This window comes from Labrus bergylta, chromosome 1 (genome assembly GCF_963930695.1).
Source record: "Labrus bergylta chromosome 1, fLabBer1.1, whole genome shotgun sequence".
Classification (NCBI taxonomy): Eukaryota; Metazoa; Chordata; class Actinopteri; order Labriformes; family Labridae; genus Labrus; species Labrus bergylta.
The window spans coordinates 27,604,487-27,629,362 of record NC_089195.1 but is presented as its reverse complement, the minus strand read 5'-3'; the positions used below and the strand labels follow the sequence as shown (position 1 = coordinate 27,629,362).

General features: G+C 41.5%; 1 protein-coding gene across 7 annotated transcripts; it reads left to right on the top strand.

The window, feature by feature from the left end:
- The first annotated feature begins 717 nt into the window (after positions 1-717).
- On the top strand, positions 718-24,023 carry prss12 (serine protease 12). Of its 7 annotated transcripts, none has more exons than XM_020647307.3 (13): positions 718-1,337; positions 3,426-3,564; positions 4,542-4,714; positions 4,945-5,095; positions 5,697-5,875; positions 6,438-6,579; positions 6,657-6,895; positions 10,242-10,383; positions 13,989-14,194; positions 14,848-14,926; positions 15,847-15,969; positions 20,190-20,485; positions 22,643-24,023. In XM_020647307.3, exons 1-13 carry the CDS (start codon positions 1,004-1,006, stop codon positions 22,978-22,980), a joined length of 2,541 nt encoding a protein of 846 aa, XP_020502963.2. In that variant the 5' UTR covers positions 718-1,003; the 3' UTR covers positions 22,981-24,023. The 7 variants fall into 7 exon arrangements, with proteins under 7 accessions (XP_020502963.2, XP_020502961.2, XP_020502960.2 ...); XM_020647305.3 differs by having other exon boundaries at positions 719-1,337; positions 13,989-14,203; XM_020647304.3 differs by having other exon boundaries at positions 720-1,337; positions 13,989-14,215.
- Positions 24,024-24,876: the final 853 nt, after the last annotated feature.

Sequence of the window (24,876 nt, the reverse complement as noted above, 5' to 3'; positions counted from 1 at the left end):
CATTTTCATAAGGATTTGGACTTAAAAATAAGGATTTGACCTCAATCACTCATCTTCTTCTCATGTTCAGCATCTCATTTATTTCTGTTTTTAGTTCCAAAAAGAAGATTTCCTCTCTTTTATTGAGAAAACTGTAGATTTAGCCTCAACAACATTTGGGATCCATGTGAGTTGATGGTAAAGAAAAAAAAAAAAAGAAGTTTAGGACGACAGTGTGAATCCAAAACGTAGCCTATATCAGCAATTAACAAAATTAACTTAGCCCAAATAAGAGACTATACAGGCCTATATCAATCAATCAAACTTTATTTATACTGCACCTTTCAGACATATTAAATTGCAGTCCAAAGTGCTTAACAAGAGTGCAGAGAAGTTGTTGACAAAAAGTAGTTTGTAACATCATTGAGAGACTAATGCACACCAATAAGAATTAAAAAAATATGTATAAAAATAAAATAAAATACGACACATAAAAGCAACAAGATATTAAAATAAATATTTTAAATTGTCGTAGGATTAAAAAAAAAGACAATACAGTAAGATTAGAGCTAGTTATTTGACCATGTCTCTACAAGTGGATATCCTTTACAGTCCCAAATGCACCTTTTTCTTTTTTTAAATGAAATAATTTGATAGTTTTTGTCTTTTTTTTGTCTCGTCTCCCTATTATGTTGCCTTACATAAAATACAGATAGGTGGGCTGGATTATTCTAGCCTATGTAGCCCCTAGGATATAAGGCTAAAATGAACATATGGAATGAAATGGTAGGTTATAAGCCTGCATGATGGGACAAGTTGCTTTATCATTTATGCTTTTCGTGGGGGGCTGTCTGCCTGTGAGCCCACGTAAACAGGAGTTTCATTGATCCGCGTCGTTTTTTCTTCCCTCGGTTCTCACTCTCGTCCCGCGGCAGGGTGATGAAGCAAACTGAAAACCGTCTCCTCAGCTCATGACAGAGGCCACTGACTTTTTCCTGTTATCGCAAACAATCGGAGACCTAACATGAATTTGGCATTTCTTATTACAGTAGCCGCGCTGTGGACTGCGAACAGCGGCGTGTGTTACTCCAGCAGCGTCCCTTCATTCATCCTGCCTTTCACAGACTGCTTGCAGAGCCGTGGGAAAGACGCTTTCTACCGGGGAGCAATAGACGTCACCGAGTCCGGGAGCCGGTGCATGAACTGGACTGAGGTGACCGGCTTCACGGATCGCTACCCGGGCAAAGGAATAGGAGAGCACAATCACTGTCGCAACCCGGACGGCAGGATAAGACCCTGGTGCTTTTTCAGGAACCACAAAGGCAGAGTGGACTGGGGCTACTGCGACTGTAAACAAGGTAAACAAACAGGCCTGGACGCTCAAAACAACACTGTGTTATATAGGGATCAATGATTTAAAACATGTAGAATAATGACGAGAACGGTGCAAACATAGACTCCAGAAGCGTTTAAAATCAATTACAGGAATATTGAGATAGATTAAGTAGGCTACATGCGATTTATAATAAAAAGAGGGTAGCTACTGTTTGCAATTTTTGTTCAACTCAGGAAGCCCATGCTGAGGTAAGTAAACAGGACACACCCTCATAGGTGTGAGTACAGTGTGCAGATGGTAAGTCTGTGCACATTTATTCTGTAATCAGTGCACAGGTATTTGCTTTAGGCCAGGTGTGTTTGGCAATAACACAGTCCAGAGATCAAAGGTGTTCAAGTAGAAAGAAGTACATAAAACCTCTCCTCTCACATAACGATATAAGACATGGGAATCACAGCACTTCCTGCACACAGACTTGAAGTACTGGATGTTGCTAAAAACGAATACTGAAGATAAATTGGCCCTTCATCTCTGGATTGATGGAAGGTAGTTTGTTGAGAGAGTGGTGAAAGGGAAAGTGTGTGTGAGTTTTCCATCTGGCAAAAGAAGACCTGTGGTATTTTTAGCCTTGGAGTGATGTTGGTATCATTTATAATTTATCTTTTGGTAATTGATACATGGAATAGACATATTCATTCAGTAATTGGAGATGTTCAGATTTTAAAAGCACTATGGGGGTTGCCTCATACAGTTTTTTTTTTTACATTTTCTTTATCTGCTGTACATGTCTTATCAATCAATCAATCAATCAATCAATCAATCAATCAATTTTTATTTGTATAGCGTCAACTCATAACAAGTGTTATCTCGAGACACTTTACAAAAAGCAGCTAAGAAATACCTTACTCTTTGTCTGTTAACATTACAAAAGAGCAGGTAAAAGACCTTACTCATTGTTATGTTACAAAGACCCGGCCTATCCATCATGAGCACTTTAGCAAAGCAGCAAAAGTTACAGTGGTAAGAAAAAAAAAAAAAGGCATAGACAAGACCACACACTAAACGTTGTCTGTAATATAAGATATAGGTTTGTTTGTTGCATATGTGTTGCACCCGCACATTCTCTGCTTGCATCAGAACTCCTCTATGATATAACACTAAAAGAAATAAAGCTTTTGCCGCTTTTAACATATACCCAAACCCACTGTACCCATGTCTTATACACAGTCCTGCACACATACGGAAACTTGTGAAACACTTGACCACTTGATCAACTGTATGTCAGTGAGGCATGGGACTTCTAAAGAAAATATACTATGTGGTATATTTCCTCTTGAATTACAAACAGGTCGCTTCCTCCCAGCTCCAAAGGAGCATCTTAGCTGCTCTCTGTGTGGCCTGGGAGAGGTGGAAAAGAAAATGCACTGTTTGTTTCAGTGTCCATTAAATCACATTCTTAGATGTCAGCTTTTCCGCCAAATGTCAGAAGCTCGACTTCTCCTTTGTTTCTGATAATAACAGACTTCAGTCCCTGTTCACACTCAACATGTTTCAGATATCCCTTTGTGTTAAATGTCTTTCATCAGTGCAAGAGTATGCTTTAGGTTTGATCTATTGAAGTTACGACCAGTCAGTGCTTAACAAGCGTCGAGATTCTAATGCCAAGGTGATAATACTTGGTCTGTCATTTTTTTGACATGTCATGCAATTTCTTTTGTTCTTTTTCTCTCATTAGGTTGTCACTTCTGTCTCGTAATGTAAGCCCTTGCAGACACACCTTTCGGTGCATTGAAGAGATACACACATGCTACTACTTCATCATGATGTGTTAATAAATATAAATGTCACTATTATCTATAGTAATAATAAATATATAATATCTGTATTTATAGTCACAGGACTTTATCTTTAGCATGAATTGACCTATTTTTTTTTCTAACTGTGCCTCTAGTTTTTTTCTCTTTTGTTGCAAAGCCCTATTTGTTTAAATACTTTGATAATCTTCATCACATTTTTTACTTTACATTGTGTCATCGGTTACTTCCCATTAGGCGCTAAAAATTCTGTCTCTTTAAACATCTGCTGTTCTCTAACCCTTTCTCTGTCCCAGGCTCTGTGCGTCTGCAAGGAGGCCGCTCCAAGCTCGATGGCAGGGTGGAAGTCTATCTGGGAGGAGAGTGGGGGTCTATCTGTAGCGATGATTGGGGCGACCAAGACGCTGTAGTGGTTTGTAGACAGCTGGGCAAGGGGTGAGAGAGCACGCACACATGCAAACACAAGAACTATCTGCTGCTCTCTGTCTGCCTCACCCTCTCAAATACATATTCAGACACAGGAAAAATATCCATCTGCCTTATAAATCAACAATGTAAAGCTGCCGTCAAAGGCCTGGCAGATGGTTAGGGTGTGATGGAAATTTGGTGGGAATGTAAGAGAATTTTCCGACACTTTAAGACTTACGCATGCATGCTCACCACAGTCTTCGTACTTTTCTTAAGTGACCTCTGCATTCCAACCCCCCATTCCCTAGAGGTATTTAAATACCTTTAGTGCTCAGCTATTTACCTTGTTACGGACTCTCCTTTTGTCTCTGTCTGACACACATACGGGAGTGTTTCTGTTTGGTCTGGAATTATGACAAGAGCAACTCATTTGCTTGGTCAAAATTTGAACCTTTACAAAGAACATACACTGACAATAATCATTTGCTGGGGTATAGTCAGTTGCCAACGCATGTGATATTCCCTGGAGAACAGTGGCGTTCTGTGCACTCACTGCACGTGTTGAAGCTAACACCAGCGCTGGCATGCATGCTGACATGCATGCTGACATGAACACATGCCTGTGTGCGTGCATATTCACACAGGAGTCAATGCAAGTCCACAGCAGAAAGGAAACAGGGCAAATGTCAGCCATATGTCGGCTCAAATCCTTGGTGATGACTTACACATGCTCACTTATTGAAAGCTGCTGGGTGTGTAAAACGGATGATCATGTTGGCCCTGGATCATGACAATACAGATGGCTCAATGTTACCGCTAGTTGGCTAAAACAATCACTTTGCTATTTGCTCTGAGATCTGCTAGCCTGGCTGCAGGACCCATCTCTGAATTCAAATGTCCAAACATAATATCAGTTTACTGTTTGATGTTGCAGGTTGAAGAGGTATTTCAAATGAGTAAAAAAAAAAAAACAACAACTTATTTTCTTATTTAACCCCTTCCAGGATCTCAGGTAGTGCACGTGCAGTTCCTCTGTTTCGTCCAGGATTGGCTAAGCTTCATTGGAGAGCCGTCCATTGCCAGGGAGATGAGCCAGACCTGCTCCAATGTCCAAAGACCAGCTGGAATGGAGGGGAGTGTTCTCTGGCCGCAGCCATCACCTGCACCCCGCAGCCATGTAAGCACTCCTCATGGTGAACGATGAGTCCTGTGTTGGAGGGATGGAGGTTAAGCATCAACACAAAGAAAGCTGATAACTATAACACCCCATCTATGCTTGAAGAATTGTTTCTATTCATATGCAACATATATTTCAAAATGAAAAACATACCCTCAATTTTGTTTGCATCTATGGAGTCAGTCAGGGGACCCATGAACTCTTTTTTTGTGTGTGTGTGTGTGTTTCAGTGATAGTGTCACTCCCCATACGACTGGTTGGAGGCCAGTCAAGGTCAGAGGGCACAGTTGAGGTTTTCCATGCAGGACAATGGGGTTCAATATGTGACGACCAATGGGACGACAGTGATGCAGAGGTGGTGTGTCGACAGCTAGGGCTTAGGTAAAACACACACACACAAACCCAAACACACATACACACACACACACACACACACACACACACACACACACACACAGGTGTTAATGCTGATATTTACAATAATTCCAACCAATAAGCAGCTGTGAGTATGAAATCAGAAGACAGAAGTGTGACAGAAAGATAGAGTGGGAAACTGAGATGAGTTGATGTGGGTGACCAGCCGTCTGTCTCTCCCTCTGTTTCCAAAAGTATGACAAGTATTCTTTCCATTTGGACACACAGAGAGAGGAGCGAGCAGTAAAGAACATCTGGGGGTCAGATAGTGAATCAGGCTCATTGTTCCTGCATGAATTCTAGGACCACAGAAATATGCATATTTAGCAACACTACACTCTCCCTGAATCTCTGGTGTGTATTTTCTGTGTATGCCACTGTGATGTTGATGTTGCAGTACTTATGTATGCACATTTGAGCATTGAAGGCGGTTTCTCCTAAATTGATTCCTGTGACATCTATTTTGTAAGTCAGGGTCAGGCAGTACATCTTTTGTTAATTGATTCAGTTTTCCTGCAAACCAAACCTTCAGTTTTTTTTTATTTTTATCTTCTCTATTCTTTTGTAGCGGCGTGGCCAGGGCATGGGGCCAGGCACATTTTGGCAAAGGTTCAGGACGTGTGTGGCTGGATGAGGTGCGGTGTACCGGCAATGAACTCACTCTGGAGCAGTGTCCCAAAAGTGGCTGGGGGGAACACAACTGTCTGCACTCCGAGGACGCAGGAGTGTCCTGCAACCCTCTTACAGGTACTACAACACCCCAATCAGCTTTAGCAATTCATCCGGTTAATATTATCACGATACAGTGATAATTGATATTTTGCAAGACAATCATATAGCTATAGATGATACATCACAATATCTGATTAACAATATCCTTCAACTTCTATTCAGCTCTGTCTGACATTATCCTGCGCTCCCTTTCTTCTTCTATGATGCTGTTGTCTTCTTCGTCTTTGGCCAATTTATTTTATTTTTTTTACGGTACCCTCATTCGTGTCAGGAAGTGGTGACACAGCGAGTCATATTGGCTGGGACATCTGTCAAGAGAGTTGGATTTACATTTTTTTTAAATATCACTATTTGGCACCAGCTATTTGATTATTGTATTATGAGTCAGGAGGACAATATATTGCAGTATGGATATTTTGTCTCACCCCTATTCAGTTCATTCACCCCATGGAGTGATTTAAAAAAATATATGTTTTAATTCAAACAAAGGCCTTGAAAAAAAACGTTTTAAAATGTACCCATAGGATTAACTTATTGTTCTGTCTGTCTTATTGTCTGCTTTTCTCCTTCCATCCAGATGGTACTGTTCGGCTAGCAGGGGGTTCAGGCAGCAACGAGGGACGTCTAGAAGTCTTCTACAGAGGTCAGTGGGGTACAGTGTGTGACGACGGCTGGACGGACTCTAACACACAAGTGGTGTGCAGACAACTTGGTTACAGGTAACGTGCCAGCAGACAGAGACAAGCTAATGAAAACAGACCCTTATAACTTAATCATAATCATTTTGAAAATGCAGTGCACGTCTACCTTCCAGATTAGGTGAGACTCTCCTCTCTGAAGGACTAGACATCACCCCGGTCCCAGACTTTGGGGTGGGGTCAGGTCCAATTCTTTTGGACGACGTGAGCTGCACAGGGAAGGAGCCCAGCCTAATACTGTGCAACAAGAGGGAGTGGCTCCGTCATGACTGCACACACCATGAAGACGTTAACATCGCGTGCCGCCCTGAACGCATCGGAGAAAGTCTTCCTGCTAGTAAGACAGAATGTTCTCCGACTGTAAGACACATGAAGAAATGTTACATGTATAGCAGAGACACCATTAATGCTGATAAACGTTCAATGTAACTGTGTAAAATGTATTAATTTGTTTAGATTTTTTAATGATTTCAACAATGTATGTTGGCAGTGCAAAAACAGCAGACTGGGGAAGAAGATAGGCCCGCGCACACTCTGCTCAAATGCCAGCAAAAGTTTGAATTCATCACAATCACAAAGTTTTGACCAGAGGTCTTCTTCAGGTGATTTTCCGAAAATGAAGAAGACCTCTAAACATTGTGAGCATGTGTGCGGACATATCTTCTTCCTCAGGTTTGGTTTGTCACACAATGAAATGTGCTGTCAATGTTTGTGGTGGGAAGGTTTTCAAGTTAGTGAGTGCTTGTGTGTGGGGTTTTGATACTCTTATTTTCACTCTTTATTAACAGAAGGGGATCCCATGAAAATGTCAACTTGGTTAAAGAGTTGAGCTTAGGCTAGCACAAAAATATCAATCCATCAAAGTTATGCGTATTGCCCAGAAGTCCATACTGATCATTTGAGGTGTGGTTTAGGCGTGGTTCTGCTCCCAAACCTAAGTTAATACACTCACTTCATTAGCTGTTGTTTGTAAGGTTTATATTAAATCTTATCGGAAAACGTGATTGTAGAACAACTTCAACTGAAATGACTTCTGTACAAGAATAATTATATCATTATCAATAAAAGTCTAATGTTAGCTTACACTGAGGACTGCTTTCTCTACACGCACATGTGCTTTATAGGCAGAGAAGAACAGGAAACCTGTACGATAAAAGTCTCTACGCTTTGTCCCTCAAACCTTATGAAAACGGGAAATTGATTCAAATCTGTCTCGGGGATCTTTGCCAAACTCAACCTGCAGTCGATTGGAGCTCGTCTTACTTAGGAGCGGAAACCCGGCCCTTTCTGTTAAACAGATAGAGGATGATGTCAGTCATGTTAACACTAACAGGCACAGCTGTTAGCTAGCTTAATAACAGCTTCTCTTGTATAGTCGTCATGATTAAATGGTCATTCTAACTAAAGTGTATCTCTGACATGTTGACAGGTTACCACAACATCACATCAATTAAGGATCAGTGTAAGGTTAAGGCCACACTTCTTACACCTTTTGTGTGAAGAGACAAAAGTGAGTTGAGTGAGAGGGAGGAAAGGGTTGTGCCACGAATAAACCTTGTGTTTATAGCCTCCAGCAATTAATACAGACATGCTTGGACAGAGCTGGGTGGAAGCATTTGTGGCTCAGGTTTCAGCTCATCTTGTATAACTGCTCAGTTCTCTGTCCTCTGTCTTAAGGTGAGATTTTGCAGCTTTAAAGTCTGATAACTCTGTTGAATGTCACTGAAAGGATGAATCAAGTTTTAAAGTGATTGCTTAGTTGAGTTTAGCGGGATTATGTCGTTTGGCTAGAAGCTAAGGGACACTCTCAGCCCACACGATAGAATGATGTCGTTACCGCAGAGTTTTTCTGTGTATGTGACTGTTTGTGTGTGTTTTGTTTGTGTGTTTAAGTGTGGGACTAAATCCCCCCCCTTCCCCTCAACATGCCACGGGCAGATTGGTTTATGTTGTTTTTGGAAAAGGAGAAAAAGCAGATAAGCCAAGCTGGGCTTTGAACTCTCCCTCTCTCTCTCTCTTGCTCCCTTTCCCTCTTGCTCTCTCATTGTGAGTGACCATCACATTAGAGTTGCAATGTAATGTGTGTGTGTGTGTGTGTGTGTGAGAGAGTGAAAGAGAGAGAGAGAGAGAGAGAGAGAGAGGCATTAAAACAGTGTTTGTGTTTCTAAGTGAGAGGACAAAGATGAGCATTTCCTCAATTGTCGTTACCACCAAATAAGCAAACATTCCCACAATTAACCCACACTTGCCTTCTTTCCCCCCTCCCACAATTCTTATGTTCTGCCCACACACAAGGTTTGGATACCTATCATTCCAGTCTACACAGTCACAGAGATACGCTTTTGCAACAAACGCTTTTGCAACAAACGCTTTTGCAACAAGCCACTATGTTAGTTATTAATGATCTTAGCAAAATCTGTCACTTGGCATGGATATAAACTTGCTCTGAAATGATCTACACAAAGAAAAGAGATTGGAATTCACTGAAATAAGAAAATTGTGCTTGAGTGAACATGTCTGTATATTTGTGTGCTTAAAAATGATGATAGAGGAACTAAACTCATTTCTTTAAGAGAGAAAGAACAAGAGACAGAGCACTAGAGAGGAGAGGCAATCAAATAAATTATCTTTGTATGGCATCAGACGTTCCTCTGGAAATAGTCAGATTCAGATTCAGATTTCTTTATTGTCCCACAAGGGGAAATTTGCGTTGCAACAGGAGCACACAGAAGACAAGAAACACAAGGACAACATCACCATAAAACATAAACCAAAACAAATTTAGAAAATCAGACAACACAGCAAAATATAAAACCAAATAAAAACAGCGCAATATAATCAGTCAAGAGCCTACACAAGAATGGAAATTCAAAGTGGAGGACAAAGCATTTGTTGAGCATTTCCTCAATTGTCGTTACCACCAAATAAGCAAACATTCCCACACACAAGGTTCTGCCCACACACAACGTTTGGATACCTGTCATTCCAGTCCACACAGTCACAGAGATACACTTCACATGAAACGCTTTTGCAACTAACCACTATGTTAGTTCAGTCAAGAACCCATACCAGAATGGAAATTCAGGTTATTAAAGTGCAAAGTGGAGGTGTGCAAATGTGCAATTCAAGTGCAAAAAGAGCAACAAATGGCTAATTGTTGTTTATCATATTAATTGCACTTGGTAAAAATTAGACTTGGAGTCTTTTAGTCTTCCTCACAGGAGCTCTAAAACGACGACATAAAGGTGCAAGCACAGTGTGAAGTGGCCCTAGCTTTCCTCGGGACCTGCTGATTATACAAGGTCAAAGGCCCAACCTGACACATCCCTGAGATGCTCCGGGACCTCATGACTAAGGCGTCCTGGTTTCTACCTTTTGTACTCAACAGGAGTGCACATACCCCCATTCACCTGACATTTTAACCTGGAAGATCAGGTTTGTGAGGGAATGTATGTGTCGTGTCTTTAAGTATTTCTACAATGAGGGGCTTTTTGTAGCTTCAGAGAACAGGAATAACTATGTTTTTTTTTTAAATTTATTTAACCTTTCTTTATCCAGGAAAGTCCCATTGAGATTAAAAACCTCTTTTTCAAGGGAGTCCTGGCCAAGAGGCAGCAAAAGTTACAATGTGACAGCAGGGTGACTTGGAGTGACTGTTAATTGTTTCTGTGTGTAATATTCAGATGTTCCAGTAAGGCTTGTAGGAGGAGAGAGCCCGAGGGAAGGCAGGGTAGAGCTCTATCTGGCGGGTCAATGGGGGACCGTGTGTGACGACGGATGGACTGATCATGACGCTGAGGTGGTTTGCCGACAGTTGGGATACAGGTGTGTGTTTCCGGCATTAAAAATAACTCCAAAAAAAAAAAAAAGAAAAGAAAACTTCAAAGAGACTGAGCGAGTCAAATACTTTTCTTGACATACGAGAATACCTGTTTGTTTGGGGTAATTTTCCTCATCACATGTTTTATTTCATTTGGGGCACAGATAGCCCTGCTGTTTAGTCACGCCCCATGTCAACATGTTTGTTTCCAAAAAGGTTGCAGAATCGCTCTCTGTGAGCTGTAGGCTTGCATTGTGACCACTCTATACATCAAACTTTTAAGTGAATCCAGACTACCCGCTCTGTTTGCAAAAATCAATCACCACTTCCCGTACTTGGCATGTGTCCTCCAGTACCCTCACTCCCTCTTTCTGTGTCTGTCTTTCATCTCTCCATCTCTAAACCCTCCTCTGTTTTCAGTTTGCACCTCATCATGCACGTTTCAAGCTAACCAACAATGGAAAAAAAAACAACTGCAGTATGCAGCTTAAAAGCATTCAAAATGACAGCTTTTTAAAATTAATTAATCTTTAAAACTCTACTCTCATGATCCTCTGGTGTGCTGCCAGTTGCCTTTATTAGAGGATTAAGCTGCGTCCTTTAGCAGAGCCAAGATAAACATCCAATTAAAGGACAAGCCAATCATGAGAATGACACTTTGACACATTGACAGATACATCCAGGGCATGTCAACTACCTCATCTGGTCCTCTCTGTGTCCCATTATCTTCTCCCTCTGAGACAGTGTCCTCTTTTCCAAAACAATGGCGAGGGAAAACTGTAGCGTAATAAACTTTTGTGTTTTCCCTCACATCACTCCTCTGCAAGGGAGACTCGTCTCTTAGCCACCTAATTTTCTGTGACGCATCTGTCATGTACATGAGAGCCACATCTGGAGTGCATAAGCGTGAGAGAGGGAGACGAAGCGTGTTGCAGGCGTGTAGAATCCGTGTTAGGATCATCATTCTGTCTTGCACGAGGTGTGGTGAAAGGTCATTACATACACAGCAGGCCCCCAAGGGTTAGAGGTCGCTATGGGTGTGATAAAAGAAAATATACGCAGCTACGCACACACTTTCACGCAAATTATATTCAAAGTCAACCGTTTGACCCAAAGTGACCCTGAATTAAGATCTACATGAGTCTGAATGGAACTTTAAATCCCTTTAAATATGTATTTTGGGGCTTTTTGTGCCTTTATTTTAGAGATAGGACAGAGTCAGAAATCAGGGAGAGAGAGAGAGGGGAACCACAGGTCGGATTCGAACCCGGGTCGCCCGCTTTCAAGGACTTCATCCTCTGTACATGCCATGCGTGCACTAACCAGTAGGCTACTGGCAGTGAATGGGCCCTCCCAGGAAATGATTTAAATCAACATATGCACATTCGATCAGTACTATTAGCTGCTAGTCTCCTGGCTAACATGAGCTCCCTCTGTATGGCTCCCATCAGCTTTTGGCGCTGACTGAAATAAGTTCTTTAACAATTTCTTGTTGGGGTCAAATGCCTGAGCCAGCTCCCTCCTTTTCTTCTTATTTTCTTTTCTGGCAGCCTAACTTCATGCAGGTCGTGCAATGGCTGTGCTAAATGTGACAGACAGTAACTGGGCCTGTCTGAGCTTTTACTCATCTTGATGGCTTGTTAGAAGATCGTCCAAACTCTGACACCTGTTTGCTTCAGTGTGTGTGATTTGTTGCTGTCACATTGGCTGCATCGTTTCTTCCATCCCCCCATGAAATATTTTAAACGCATACTCTAACATTTAAAAATGTCCTTTCAGAATTTAATTTAAACGGACAGTACATGAAATATTATGTCTGAGAAAACACAAAACAATTTGGCTTTGCTTTCTAAGTTGAACATTCAGTATCCAAAGTGGAGTGTGTTTCATTTTTGACGGTTCAAATCTGTGCTGTCACAAAAAAGACGCCAAGCAGGCTTGTTGAGTACCGCTCAGGGAGCTACATGAGACACAAGTACACAAAGCTAGATGTCTCAAAGAGAGACATGAGATTCCCTTTGGAATCAGTGGGGAAGTGAGACCTGCCATCCATCAAACCCCAGGGATGCAACATGAGATCCCTCAGGTCAGTTATCTATCAATCTTGATTGGAGTGACAGTTTCAGCCTATTCAGGCTCACATACACAGCCACAGCTCACAGGCCCCTGTGTGTTAGCTGTGTGCTAATTAAAGTCAGAGGTGAGATAGTGATACAAATACTCTTGTTAGAGTGTGACCGAGGTTCGACCTGATTTGTGTCACAGCCAGAGAATGTCATACATCTATACTATCATGTTATCAGAAACTCTATATGCCTGTACATACAGAGAGAAAGATGTAACCGCTCAGCCTTCAACAATTGACTCTTTTATTTGTGACATACTGTAAAGGTTATTAACGAAATGTAAAAAAAAAACAATTAGTCAAGTAAATAATAGAGTTTAAATGATTTTTTCACAATCATTTAACCGCCCTCCATCGCCTGCAAGTTGATTTTTTTTTTTAATTTAAAAAGAAAAATGTAGTTATTACATCTGAGGCTCCTCTGAGTACATTATTAAATTGTTGTGTCCGTAAAGTAACTCAGGTCAGCCAGCAGTGTCTCAATGTTTCTAGATCCCAGCTTGCAGCTCCTTTGAGCAGGGAGCACTGACTTGTGCAGGGTTGGACCTGAAGTTTGTTTGCACACATGACTGAAGAGCATTTGTTTACCTCTTGTGTCTTCACTGATCACATCAAATGTTAACAAACACAAGATAATGCAACAAACACATCTTCTAAGCTTGATTCTTCAAGGACTCAAAACAGTACATAGGCTATATCCAAAGTCACAATTTCAATTTCAATTTTAAAAAATTGCAAATAAACATCTGCACAAAGAAAACGATGAGCTACACAAGTCCCACCTCTGGAAAGGCAAATAGCTAAAAATAGTGAAAGATTTTGGGGTGAAACCTGGGGTGGCCAATAAGATTTCAAGGGGGGCCCATACCACCCCTGGTCACCCCTCTGGACACGCCCCTGCCTGCGAAGAAGTTTTGTCTTTTGTCAATGTTGGCGCCCCCCCCCCCCCCCCCGGACAAACCAGTACATCTTATATCTTTGCGGATCTTGTTCTCTAAACCTGTATTCAGAGTTTTCAGTGAAAGAAATCGCATACTGCTTCCTTGCGACAGTCAAATGTTTCATTCACTGTGAATATTTCTGTGGAAAATCGTTTTTTGATAGTTTCCGATGAATGGCGTCTGTAGGTCATTTAGAGGCATCAAGATTCATTTCAGTCTTTTTCATGACTCCTGTGAGGAGTTTGAAAACAAAAAGAAACTGAGCATTTCGTGTCTTTGGGGCCCCAAGACGTTTCTATGTTTATATTTGATCATTGAATTCCAGTGAATCTTTAAGACTCTGTTGTATTCCCTCGCTTTTCTTATGACATTTTGTTGCTTTGAGTTTGTTTTTTACTTTATTGTAAAACACTTTGTAAGCAACAGTTCTGTATAATCAAACCCTTTTTATTATTTTGACAGGCCTTACACATTTCCAGGTTAATATCGTTCAGAAGGCAATGACAGTGAATTCTCTCTTTTGTCTCTTGTCCGCCCTCTCCAGTGGAGCCTCGAAGGCCCGTGTGATGGCATACTTCGGGGAGGGGACGGGGCCAATCCACGTGGACAATGTGAAGTGTAGCGGCGAGGAGCGCTCTTTGGCGGACTGCATCAAACAGGCACCCGGCACACACAACTGTCGCCATAGTGAGGATGCCGGGGTCATTTGTGACTATGGTGAATCACAGCCCGGCTACAAAGAAGTCAAAGGTGCCACAGGTCTGTTTTTTCGTAAGTGTTACTCTGAGAAAGAAAAAGAAAAAAGCTCCTGTGATTTATCTGAAGCCTGGATGACACTAGAGCATGTTTAGCAAACATTTCCAGTGTGATATACGCTCTGAAAAAGTAATGACAAACAGAAACTGAAGAAAATGTAGGGGTAAGTTAAAGAGCGAGGAGAGCAGGGAGGACTTCAATGTGTGTGTATATATCCAGATGGTAAAATGAGAGAAGGTTGTTATTGCTTCACCCTGTCTGTCACACATCACGTCAGACTCACACTAAGCTATCTGTTACCGGCACATATGCTATTCCTTCCATGCACACACTGATGAAAGTCAAACCAGTGCAGGAGGGTGCTTTGTCTCCTCAGTATGATAAATTACAGCTTCTGAAAAAGTACTTAACCTCAGTTTGCAGACCTCAACATCACACACACGCAGCCTATGAAAACCATCACTCCTTTATTCAATTTGCTTTATTTGGAGGATGAATCCCAAGCTTTTATTTCTGTTCAGTCAGTCTTAAATATTTAATAAGAGCAACATCCGAGACGTAATGTGTGGTTTTGCAATCATCGCCCCCCCCCCCTCAAACTCTCACATATACACACCCAAACGGTTCCCCTTTTTTGTCTCTGTCAGATCCTGCCAACTCAATTTGTGGTCTGCGGCTCAAACACACTCGCCAGCGACGAATCATAGGAGGAGAGAACTCTCTGAGGTAAGCTGGAAGAGACAGAAGGGATTAATAACAGTACAGAGAACGCCTGCCAAAGACATATAGAATGAAACCAGTTGGAAGCATTTTCAAGTTAGATTGAAAACAGCTGATCTGAGAATACAGGCAAAGATATATACTACAGGGATGTGTACTACCTGCAAACAGGAACATCCACAGTATGTGGTGAAGTGAAAGTATGCAAATGAGTCAGAATGTTGGCGTCTAATTTGTGAGTCACGGTGATGATTTACGAGAAAGAGAAACAGAAGTACACAGAAAGAGTCTGGAATTAAAAATGAATGTTTTGTGGTTATGACTTTGTGTTTCTGCGTGTCTGTGTGTGTGTGTGTGTGTGTGTGCATGCATGCGTGTGTGTATGCGTGTGTGTGGATGTTTAGATGACATCCAGCTTGTTTACACCTGCTGCACGTAAACTAGTTCTGCTAGCTTTGTTTACGATCTTATGCCCTTTAAAATCCATAAATAGTACTTCGATAAAATACAAATTGTTCTCTGATTTCCACCTTTTAAAGGGTTCATTACAATAAACAGAAACCCAGGTTAGGACTAGGCAGTTCATCAACTTTCAAATTCAATTAGAATTTTGGCTTCTGAGTATCACGTAAACAAGATAATCGATTATTATGCTCAGCTGTATTGCGCTTTCTTTGTGTGTGTGTGTGTGTGTGTGTGTGTGCGCTGCGTACTGTGCTCATAATGATCGCGGTGTGGTTACCATACATGAAGACTTTGTTCTGAAGTCAAATGTCGTTCCTTTTGTAGCATTGCAAAAAAAAAAAAAAGAAGCATTTATTTGCTTTTAAATGCTATAGACTGGATTCTTTGTCTACACTCCTTTCAGGTTATCTGTGCACTTACACACAGTAATTGCACTCGTGTGTTTGTGTTCCTGTCTGTAGGGGCGGCTGGCCATGGCAGGCAGCAATACGTCTGCGAGGGTCTCGTGGAGACGGGAGGTTGGTGTGTGGAGCGACTGTAATCGACACCTGCTGGGTCCTCACCTCTGCACACTGCTTCAAGAGGTCAAACACACAAACTTACACGTACACGCTGAAGTAGAGCGTCTTTGTGTTGACGTGTACCAGTAATTTTTAGCTGCAGACGGCAGGAACACAGACTTACTTCATCTCACTTTCATCTGGGCTGATCGTCTCCACATGGTGCCGCCATCTTGGAATCGATCACCTAATGCATACAGCAGAGAAGGCGGTGGGAAGGCTAATGCCAAGAAAAAGAAATGAATTGAACAGAGAGCCAACATGAGAAAGTAGAGGGTTTAGGGGTCACGTGCCCTGGAGTCTGCTTTGGATCTTGATGCATTAGCTGTAAGGTTTGAAGGCTGTATTTAAAGTGAAACATTTTTCAATTGTGTCACTGGGTATTGGTTTTAATGTTCGGGTTTCCTAGTCAAACCAGAAGTCTTTGCAGACTCCTGCAGCTCAAGCATTTCAAATCCTGATGTTTCCGCATTAAAGAGAGGAAAAGCTCATTCACTAAATCCTCACTTGTGCCATTGCTCAAGACATTCCCAGGCCCGTTCCACTGCCGTAGGTGTACTCCTTAATACAAGAACCTCGTACTCTGCACTGTAACTCATCACACACAGGAAACACATCTGTGCAGCCCTGCAAATTAAAACTGCTCAGGATGTAGTAATCAGGAGCTCTCAGACTGAGCAATGCAAACACTGCGACCAGTTTGCCACAGGTGTGATTGCACAAAGGACTCATCAGTTTAACTTCACTGACTGGTAATTCAACAGAATTTATTTAAAACCACACAAAGGAGCTGTAATTTCAACAGAAGCTTGGCCAAGGTAAATAAACAATGGGTGTTATCCATTCAAGGTCATGTTATGATACATGCTCACACCTAGGAGCCTCAGGACTTGCTGTTTATATTGTGTGGGTGTTTTTTTTTTTTTTAGACTTGTTGATCCTTTGGTCGCAGTCCGTTTCATGACATAGTGTAGAATTATTCTGCTGACTGCTGCAGATTGGCAATTTATACAAGACACACGCAGCACAATATATTTGACTATTGTGATTAATGTTTATTATCAAGATGATGTAACACACAACTACACAGGGCTGGGCAACATATCTAGTTTTTAAGATTTATTGATATATTTTCAAATGAGATAAAGAGTAGAAAAATATCTTGTATATCGATATGGTTTATGTCACGTTAAAGTATTGTTATACGTTTCTTCCGTAGAGCCGCCAGTTCACCTGTTTCTCCTCTCTCTGTCTGATCCTCATCACCCTGCTCCACCTCTCTGCCTCTATGTCCATATGTCCAATTCTATTTCATTTAAGGAGCATTTTTACAATACAATACTTTATTGTCCCCCAGGGGGAAATTTGTGTCACGGCTTTGCAGCTTTGCACGGTTGGTACACATAAAGAAAACACATAACACATGTAGAAACACATAACAAAGAAGGGGCTGGTCATCGTGGAAGCTTGTTTAAGGGACAAAGCTCTTTTTGAAGTGTGCCCTCTTCCAGGTCAGGGTTCTGTATCTAAGAAAAGAGTGGATTGAGTGGGTGAGAGGGGTCCTGGGCTATAGTGAGTGCTCTGTGAGTCAGGGCTCTGTAGTTAAGTTGTGAGAGGTTTTAGATAGGTAGGCCTATGATTTCCTGAAGCACTATTTGTGATACAGGTGAGTTTACTTTAGTTTTTGTAACAGTGAGCATGTTGAAGAAACATGTAAAGGAGGATGGGTTGGATGATTCTGTTATACAGAAGTAACAGGAGGGGAGGTGAGACAGATAGGGCTCAGAGTTTTCGTATGGACTAAAGTCTTTGCCGTGTGTTGATCATAACTGAGTTTATTGTCCAGGGTGAGTCCAAGATATTTGAAGAAGTTGACCATTTCGACAGTTTCGTTGTTAATGTATGTGAGGTTATGGACTGTATGTGGGTTTTCAGCTCATTTTTTATGCACATGTTGACGTTGTGGAGCAGGCTGTCAATCAAAGTGCCGGTGTGACATTACGACCATGTGGATTTGACTTTGTTTTTTTTATCATTTCTTTACAGAAAGAATATCGAGATATGTATTCTGTATCCCCGTTCTGCTAAAAAATATCGAGATATGACTCTCGGTCCGTATCGCCCCGCCCTACAACTCCACACCACATCATAAGAAACAACAGAGATCATGAAATCATCTTGAAGCTTTCTGTATAACATGTTTTATCAAAGACATTCCAAGAAAGTGAGACAGGTCATGTCGTCGTTCTTCAGCCATGATAGCTTGAGCTATGACAGCTTTGAAAAGTAATTTGCTGCATGCTGCCAGAGCATGCAGACCAAGATAGAGACTTCCGACTACACAGTGTCACCTTTCTTTTACAGCAACTGAAATATTACACACATATAAACACACACACTGACGGAAAAACAGGCGCAGACACAGCACGCAGCACAATAATCTCGATTATCTTGTTTTCATGATCATTGGCAGCCAAAATCCTGGCCAAAGCCAAAGTCCTAACCTAGTCCTGATTAAGAAATTAAGCCTTTGAAAGGTGGCAATGAGGGATAGAACAAGTGTTTTATCTAAGAAGGATTTATGGATTGTCTTTTTTAAGGGCAAAAAAGCGTAAACATAGCTGGCAGAACTAGTTCTCATGCCAGCTATGTCACTAGTTCTGTTGGACACAATTAAACACTCAAATAAAATGTCACTTTCTCTCTCTCTCTATTTCTCTCTCGCTCTATTTCTCTCCCTAGACACCACACACACACACACACACACACACACACACACACACTTAAAACAAACAAACAAATCAACTAACTCCCAGTAACATAATACACAGAAAATACACAAACATGTTGGTGTGCCTACATCTACTTGTTCCAATTTGCAACACAGATGGTTTGAGCGTGACACATGAGGTAATAAATAGTAACCGGGTCTCAGTGACATGATCATATTACATTATTCCAACACTACAATTTCCGATTAGTAGCCCATCAAAATTTGACCTTAGGTCAGTGGTCACATGCTGTCAATGCATTAAACCTATTTATACCTTTGAGCTGTACAGCTGGTGGCTTGCCAACTGTAACAGAACTCCAGCAGATTTTTCGGCTGCTTACAGCAACAACAACAATGTTAAGATAACTTGGGTGTGACTGCATGCCATAATCTTGTGCCAATCCTTCATAGTTTTGTACAACAGCGTCATTCAGGCCAGAGCTCAAAACCTGTGTGCCATTGTGCATGTGTGTGCATGTGTGTTAATGGGTATGTACTGTACTCTACTTAGAAGACTTGTCAGCAGTGTCTCCGCTCTGCCAGGAACGCTGTAACATTCCCAGGTCAGGAGATCTTTCCGGAAACACTCCACCAGTTTTAACTGGACACAGAGGCTTGGCTCGATCAAAAGGCCTCCTTCTTTCACTCCTCTCTTCATCCTTCTCCTCCCTCGCTCCACTGACTTTAATTCAGCCATTGTCCCTGACTCCCCCTTCTCCTCTCCTCTTCCTCTTCCCAGCTTCTTGCGGATAAAGCCAAACATCTTAGGCGTGGAAATCCCTTCAGTAGCCTATGATTCAGATGAAAGTACAAGTACATGGGGCGCTGGTGGTGCAGCGGTTAATGCTCGCGCCCCATGTATGGAGGCTGTAGTCCTCCAAGCGGGCGGCCCAGGTTCAAATCCAACCTGTGGCTCCTTTCCCGCATGTCATTCCCCTCTCTCGCTCTCTCTCTCCGCCTGATTTCCGACTCTAGCCACTGTCCTATCTCTCGAATAAAGGCACAAAAGGCCAAAGAATAAACCTTTAAAAAAACTAAAAAATTAAAAGTACACATGTCTTTCCTTTCCTTCATTTATTCTAATTTATTCTTCACAGTTATTATTGCTTAAGTGTTTATGTACCGTAACCATAAATGCACTTTGAATGTATTGTGTTGCAGAGAGATGGGCACAGAGGAGGTTTGAAAAGATACTACTTAGCCTACTGATTAGCAAAGCTCCTAAAGAATAACAACAAAACCCCTCAAAATCTAAAGTACTCGCTGACGAAAAGAACAGATTTCATGACTGCATGGTCTGAATGTAACATCATGGTATTTTTACAGCTGTAGAAGAACTACCGGTGATCTAACCCCTACCGGAGCTCTTAATTTTATTGCTCATATTTTATGTATAAAGAAGAGTGATCCTTCACACATGCACACACCCTCTAATGGCCCCTGTGGCCCTTCTCTCTGTTTCTCTCTGCAGGTATGGAAACAGCACCAAGCAGTATAAAGTCAGAGTGGGCGACTACCACTCGCTTGTCCCTGAAGAGTACGAGGAGGAGTACGCCGTCGATCAGATCGTCCTTCACCCAAGCTACCACTCCCAGAGCAACGATTACGATCTGGCCTTGGTCCGTCTGTCACCAGGAGCAGTGGGCCACATGCCGGGAGAGTGCGTGTCATTCAGCAGACATGTTCTTCCTGCCTGCCTGCCCATGAGGAAAGAGAGAGTGCTCAAGCAAGCCAGCAACTGTCACATCACCGGCTGGGGTGACACAGGTGAGGGTGTGTTGTGTGTTTGTGTCAAAGGGGAGAGGATAGAGTGACCCTGGATGCTTCACACAATCACATTTAGATATTGGTTTCCATTTTATATACAATTGAAAACAATTCTCATGGCAGTTTTGAAAAGATATGATTAAAAAAAGCACTGAATCTCACCAGATTGAGTTGGCAGACATTTCCCTCTGACATCATGCTCAGGGTGAGCAGCTCACATTCTTCTTCAATGTTTTTCTGCTTTATATGAGGTTTCAAATCCTACAAATGTAGCAAATAAGACAAATGTATATCCCTCCAGTACTTCTCAATTGATAACCATCAAAAACAACCAGTAGTGAAAACTAGGGCGACATTGGGCCTTAGACATTAGCGTACATTCAACTAAGCTAACTTTTTTTTTTTCATATTGTCACAAGAAATTCCTAGCTCAAGGTCATGAAGACAAGCTAACAGTTATGTTATTGTAATAAATCTTACCTTAAGCTAGTAGTTGGCTTATTGCCAACATTAGCATAATTAGCTGGGTTTCTTTTAGCTGTATTTTCAAAGCACTCATTGTCTCTCCAGATTTTGACCACTCATTGTTTATTTTTTTTACTTTGGTTCAATTGAGATGCTTTCAAATGATCAGAACTTGTTAGATTCCAGTTGATACATAGATGGGGTTTATTGGGTTTGTGTTAATGAACTATAAATACAGCGGTTTGATGTTGTGAGCCTCTCAGCAGAGCATATGCTCAGAGGATAATGGCCCTCTGTGTATAGAAGGGTTAATAAACACAAGAAAAGGAGAATGATGTCAATAATTTGGCTTTATCTGGTCCCGTTGGAGTCTTCCTATATCAATTATTATCTTTTATTTTTGGGGGGGGGGCTTTTTGCCTTTATTGGATAGGATAGCAAAGAGCAAAAGGAAATGTTGGGGAGGAAAGTGAGGGTGTTGAAATGCAGCATGGTCGGATTTGAACCCACAGCCGCTGCAATGAGGGCTACAGCCTCTATATACGGGGCATGCAACAAAACCGCTATCTGTGTCCTCTACACCAATTATTTTTCAGCTGAAATCTAGAGGAGAATCTTCCACCAGCTTTTGCACTTGTCTGACGTATGTGTCCGTACACTTGCCGGAGGAAGCGACACACATCTGTTAGCGATCTGTAAATTACATGCTGATGTCATTAATCATAACAACACAGTCACTAAGGGCTAGACAATGTCACAGTAAGTACTTATGTCAAAAACATGTACTCCCTCTTGAGGGACCAGTGTATCATATTCCCTTTATAACCGCATGTGTATCGGAGAGAGTGCTTTCATTTGTTTCTGTAAGTGTTTTGACAACACAAGCTATTTACAGCGCCTGTGATGCAGGGAAAGGCTGTTTCATTAAGGGTGAGATGTCTGGTTTGTACAGCTGTTTGTTTTTGGCTGTCTGCCACTCTGACATCACAAAAGTACATGCAGGCTAATATTGCACAGAAAAACAGACTTAAGCTGCCATGCAAAGTAAATATGAATGTTTGCCCCTGAAGAGAGGCTGGAACTAAAGCCTCCCATAAATTTCTTTTGTCATCTTTTCCAAAGTAAAGAGAGAAAAAGATGTATGATAGGAACCTTCATTGAATGAAAAACAACAACAACAACAAATCTTAGATTTGACCAGAAATAAACCAAAGCAGGTGACTCCTCTCAGTTTCACTCCTCAGTGGAGGAGTAACAGAGGCAAAATATTTTTACTGCCTAATTTAGTTTGTCAGAATGTTTTCATATAAAGACAAAAAGTAGCTAAAGGTTAAAGGTTGTCGTTATTTTTTGCAGATATTTTCTCCTAAACGGACGTCAATTAAAGGTTTGGTCTGATGATGGCGGTAGCTGAACTGTCAGAAAGTGATAAGGTTTAACAATCAATCCAGATATTTCTCTTTAAATCAAAGTTGGCAACAAGCATGGTCAAAACAAAAGTACTCAATTATTCAAAGGCTGCAGACAATATGAGAGGCAGCTAATAAAAGAAGCATTGAGGCTCCAAAGTAAAATCTGTGTTTCAGCCTGCAGTTTCACAGGTTGTCAATCTATCAGTCTCTGACATTTGTCACATATAAACTTAGATGCTCAAACATACCACTCATTCTAACTCATCCCCCTCTTTCTCAGGTCGCTCATACTCTAAGACCCTGCAGCAGGCCCCCCTCTCCTTACTCCCCCGGCGTCACTGCCAGCAGCACTTCCAAGGAGCCTTCACAAGCCGCATGCTCTGCGCCGGCAGCATCCAGCCGGAGAGGCGGGTGGACAGTTGTCGTGGCGACAGTGGAGGTCCGTTGGTGTGTGAGCGTCCAGGAGGGGGTTGGGTGGTTTATGGGGTGACGTCATGGGGCCATGCCTGCAGGACACAACAGTCCCCCGGCGTCTATACCAGAGTCTCTGCCTTTAGCTCCTGGATACACAAAGTCATCGGACATGATGGCGAAAAGAGACGGGGCATTGAAAGGTGAAACAATAATCACAGTTCACATGTGATCAGATTGGATTACTCTCAAGACTTGCACGATAACTGACACAACAACATATTTCAGACATGAATACCTGATGCGTGTGACTCTGTTATTTCAGTCGTATAAACCTGACTGTCAAAGCAAGAGGACAAGGAAACAAAATGTTTTCCCATACAACTTTTTTTTTTTTTTTTTTTACTTTGTAGAGAGGAGTGCTTTTCTGTTCACTCACCTGCGTCATTCGCACTTATTTGAACGATTTCATCTTGAAAGATGCAAGATTATAAATGATGTTAACTCTCAAATTAAAAAAAATGTCATTACTATCTTTTTGTTGCGACTGCACATGAAACTACAATGTCTTCCTTTCTGTTTTCAGTGCTTACTCTTGTTGTAAGGTTATATTATTATTTATGCTATGAATCGTGGGATTACACTTGTTGAAAAAGGGGACCATAGTATCCAACATAAAGCATGCACTCCTGCATACACAATGAGTATTGATAGACATGAATTTGCAGATTTGCACTAAAACCCCTCTCTCTGTACTTAATGCATGGTGTCCAGTGATTTTGTGTTTAATATTATCGTCATAGTAACATCTGCCAAAGTCAAATATATGCTCTTACACTTAATTTCATACTTGTTCATGTAATGTTTCTTCATTGTGACCTTTGTTTTACTGTGTTCAATGCAGATTTGATGTCTTAGGAATAACTCAGGCGTTGATGGTGTATTATCCAATCAGTATTAGTCCTTGTCTCTGCGCTGCTTGACATTTGCAGAGGAAAGAAGGGACTAAAGTGTCTCTGAATCAAAGCACAAGACAGCATTTTTAGGTGTTGATTTGTCTTATAGACACTTTTGATTCATGTTCTTACATCCTGGTGTGATGGTTTGTCCAGGGAGACAATCTGGTTCACTTGAAAAAAAAAAGAAAAGAAAACAGCCACTACACTGCCTTTTTATTTGGTCATGACTGACTGTGGTGTTTAAATGTACTGTAACATCTCTTCATAAACTTTGATTTTGTAAAAATGAAAGAGTTTTGTGCGTAATCATTACATTCTTCAAACCATTGTATCTTAATGGCCGTATCCAGCTCTCTTAAAACCAGTTTGGTGCATATTTGTTTTTGTTTTTTGAGTGTTTCTTTCATTGGAATTAGAGGTTCTGTCACTCCCACACAGCGGCAGACTGAAAGACTTCCAGTGACAGCAGCTGGAACTGAAGTCTTTCAGGTTTGTTCCTGACCACAAACTGTCAAAGTGAGCACTGACATGTCAGACAATGTGTACACACACACACACACACACACACACACTCACACAGCAACGAACACTGTCTTCAGGAATGGCAGCCCTTTTCTCGGTCATCTTCACTGAGTCTGTAAACACTTCCTGTTGACTCAACACTCATTTGAGAACAGGGACGACTGCTACGAGAAGCTGCAAGGAATCATTGCAAAGATCACTAAACTCTTTCATGTGTTTGTCTTATTTAGATATGTGTGATTTAATTAAAAAAAAGACGGCTCGTGCTGTTATCGACGTTTTGAAAATTCCAGATTATTTGTGCAGCACGTTTAAAACAGCCTCAGCTGACCAACATGCTGCACAGAGAAGGTGTTACAACAAAAACAAACAAAGAAAGAAAGGATTTTTTTTTAAAGCTTATTTCAAAGGCCAGGGAAAAAGGTTGGGTATTGAGTTGTGCTTTGAATTAATTGAATGAGTTAACGTCTCTGATGATGGGAGGCCTGCCACTGAGAAGGCACAATGGCCTCTGAGTTTCCGTTGAGCTCGAGGGACAAAAAGGAGAGACTGCTCAGAGGACCTGAGTGATCGTGTTTGGGTGTAAGGGATTAAACGTTTTGATGAATAAGAGGAGTGACTT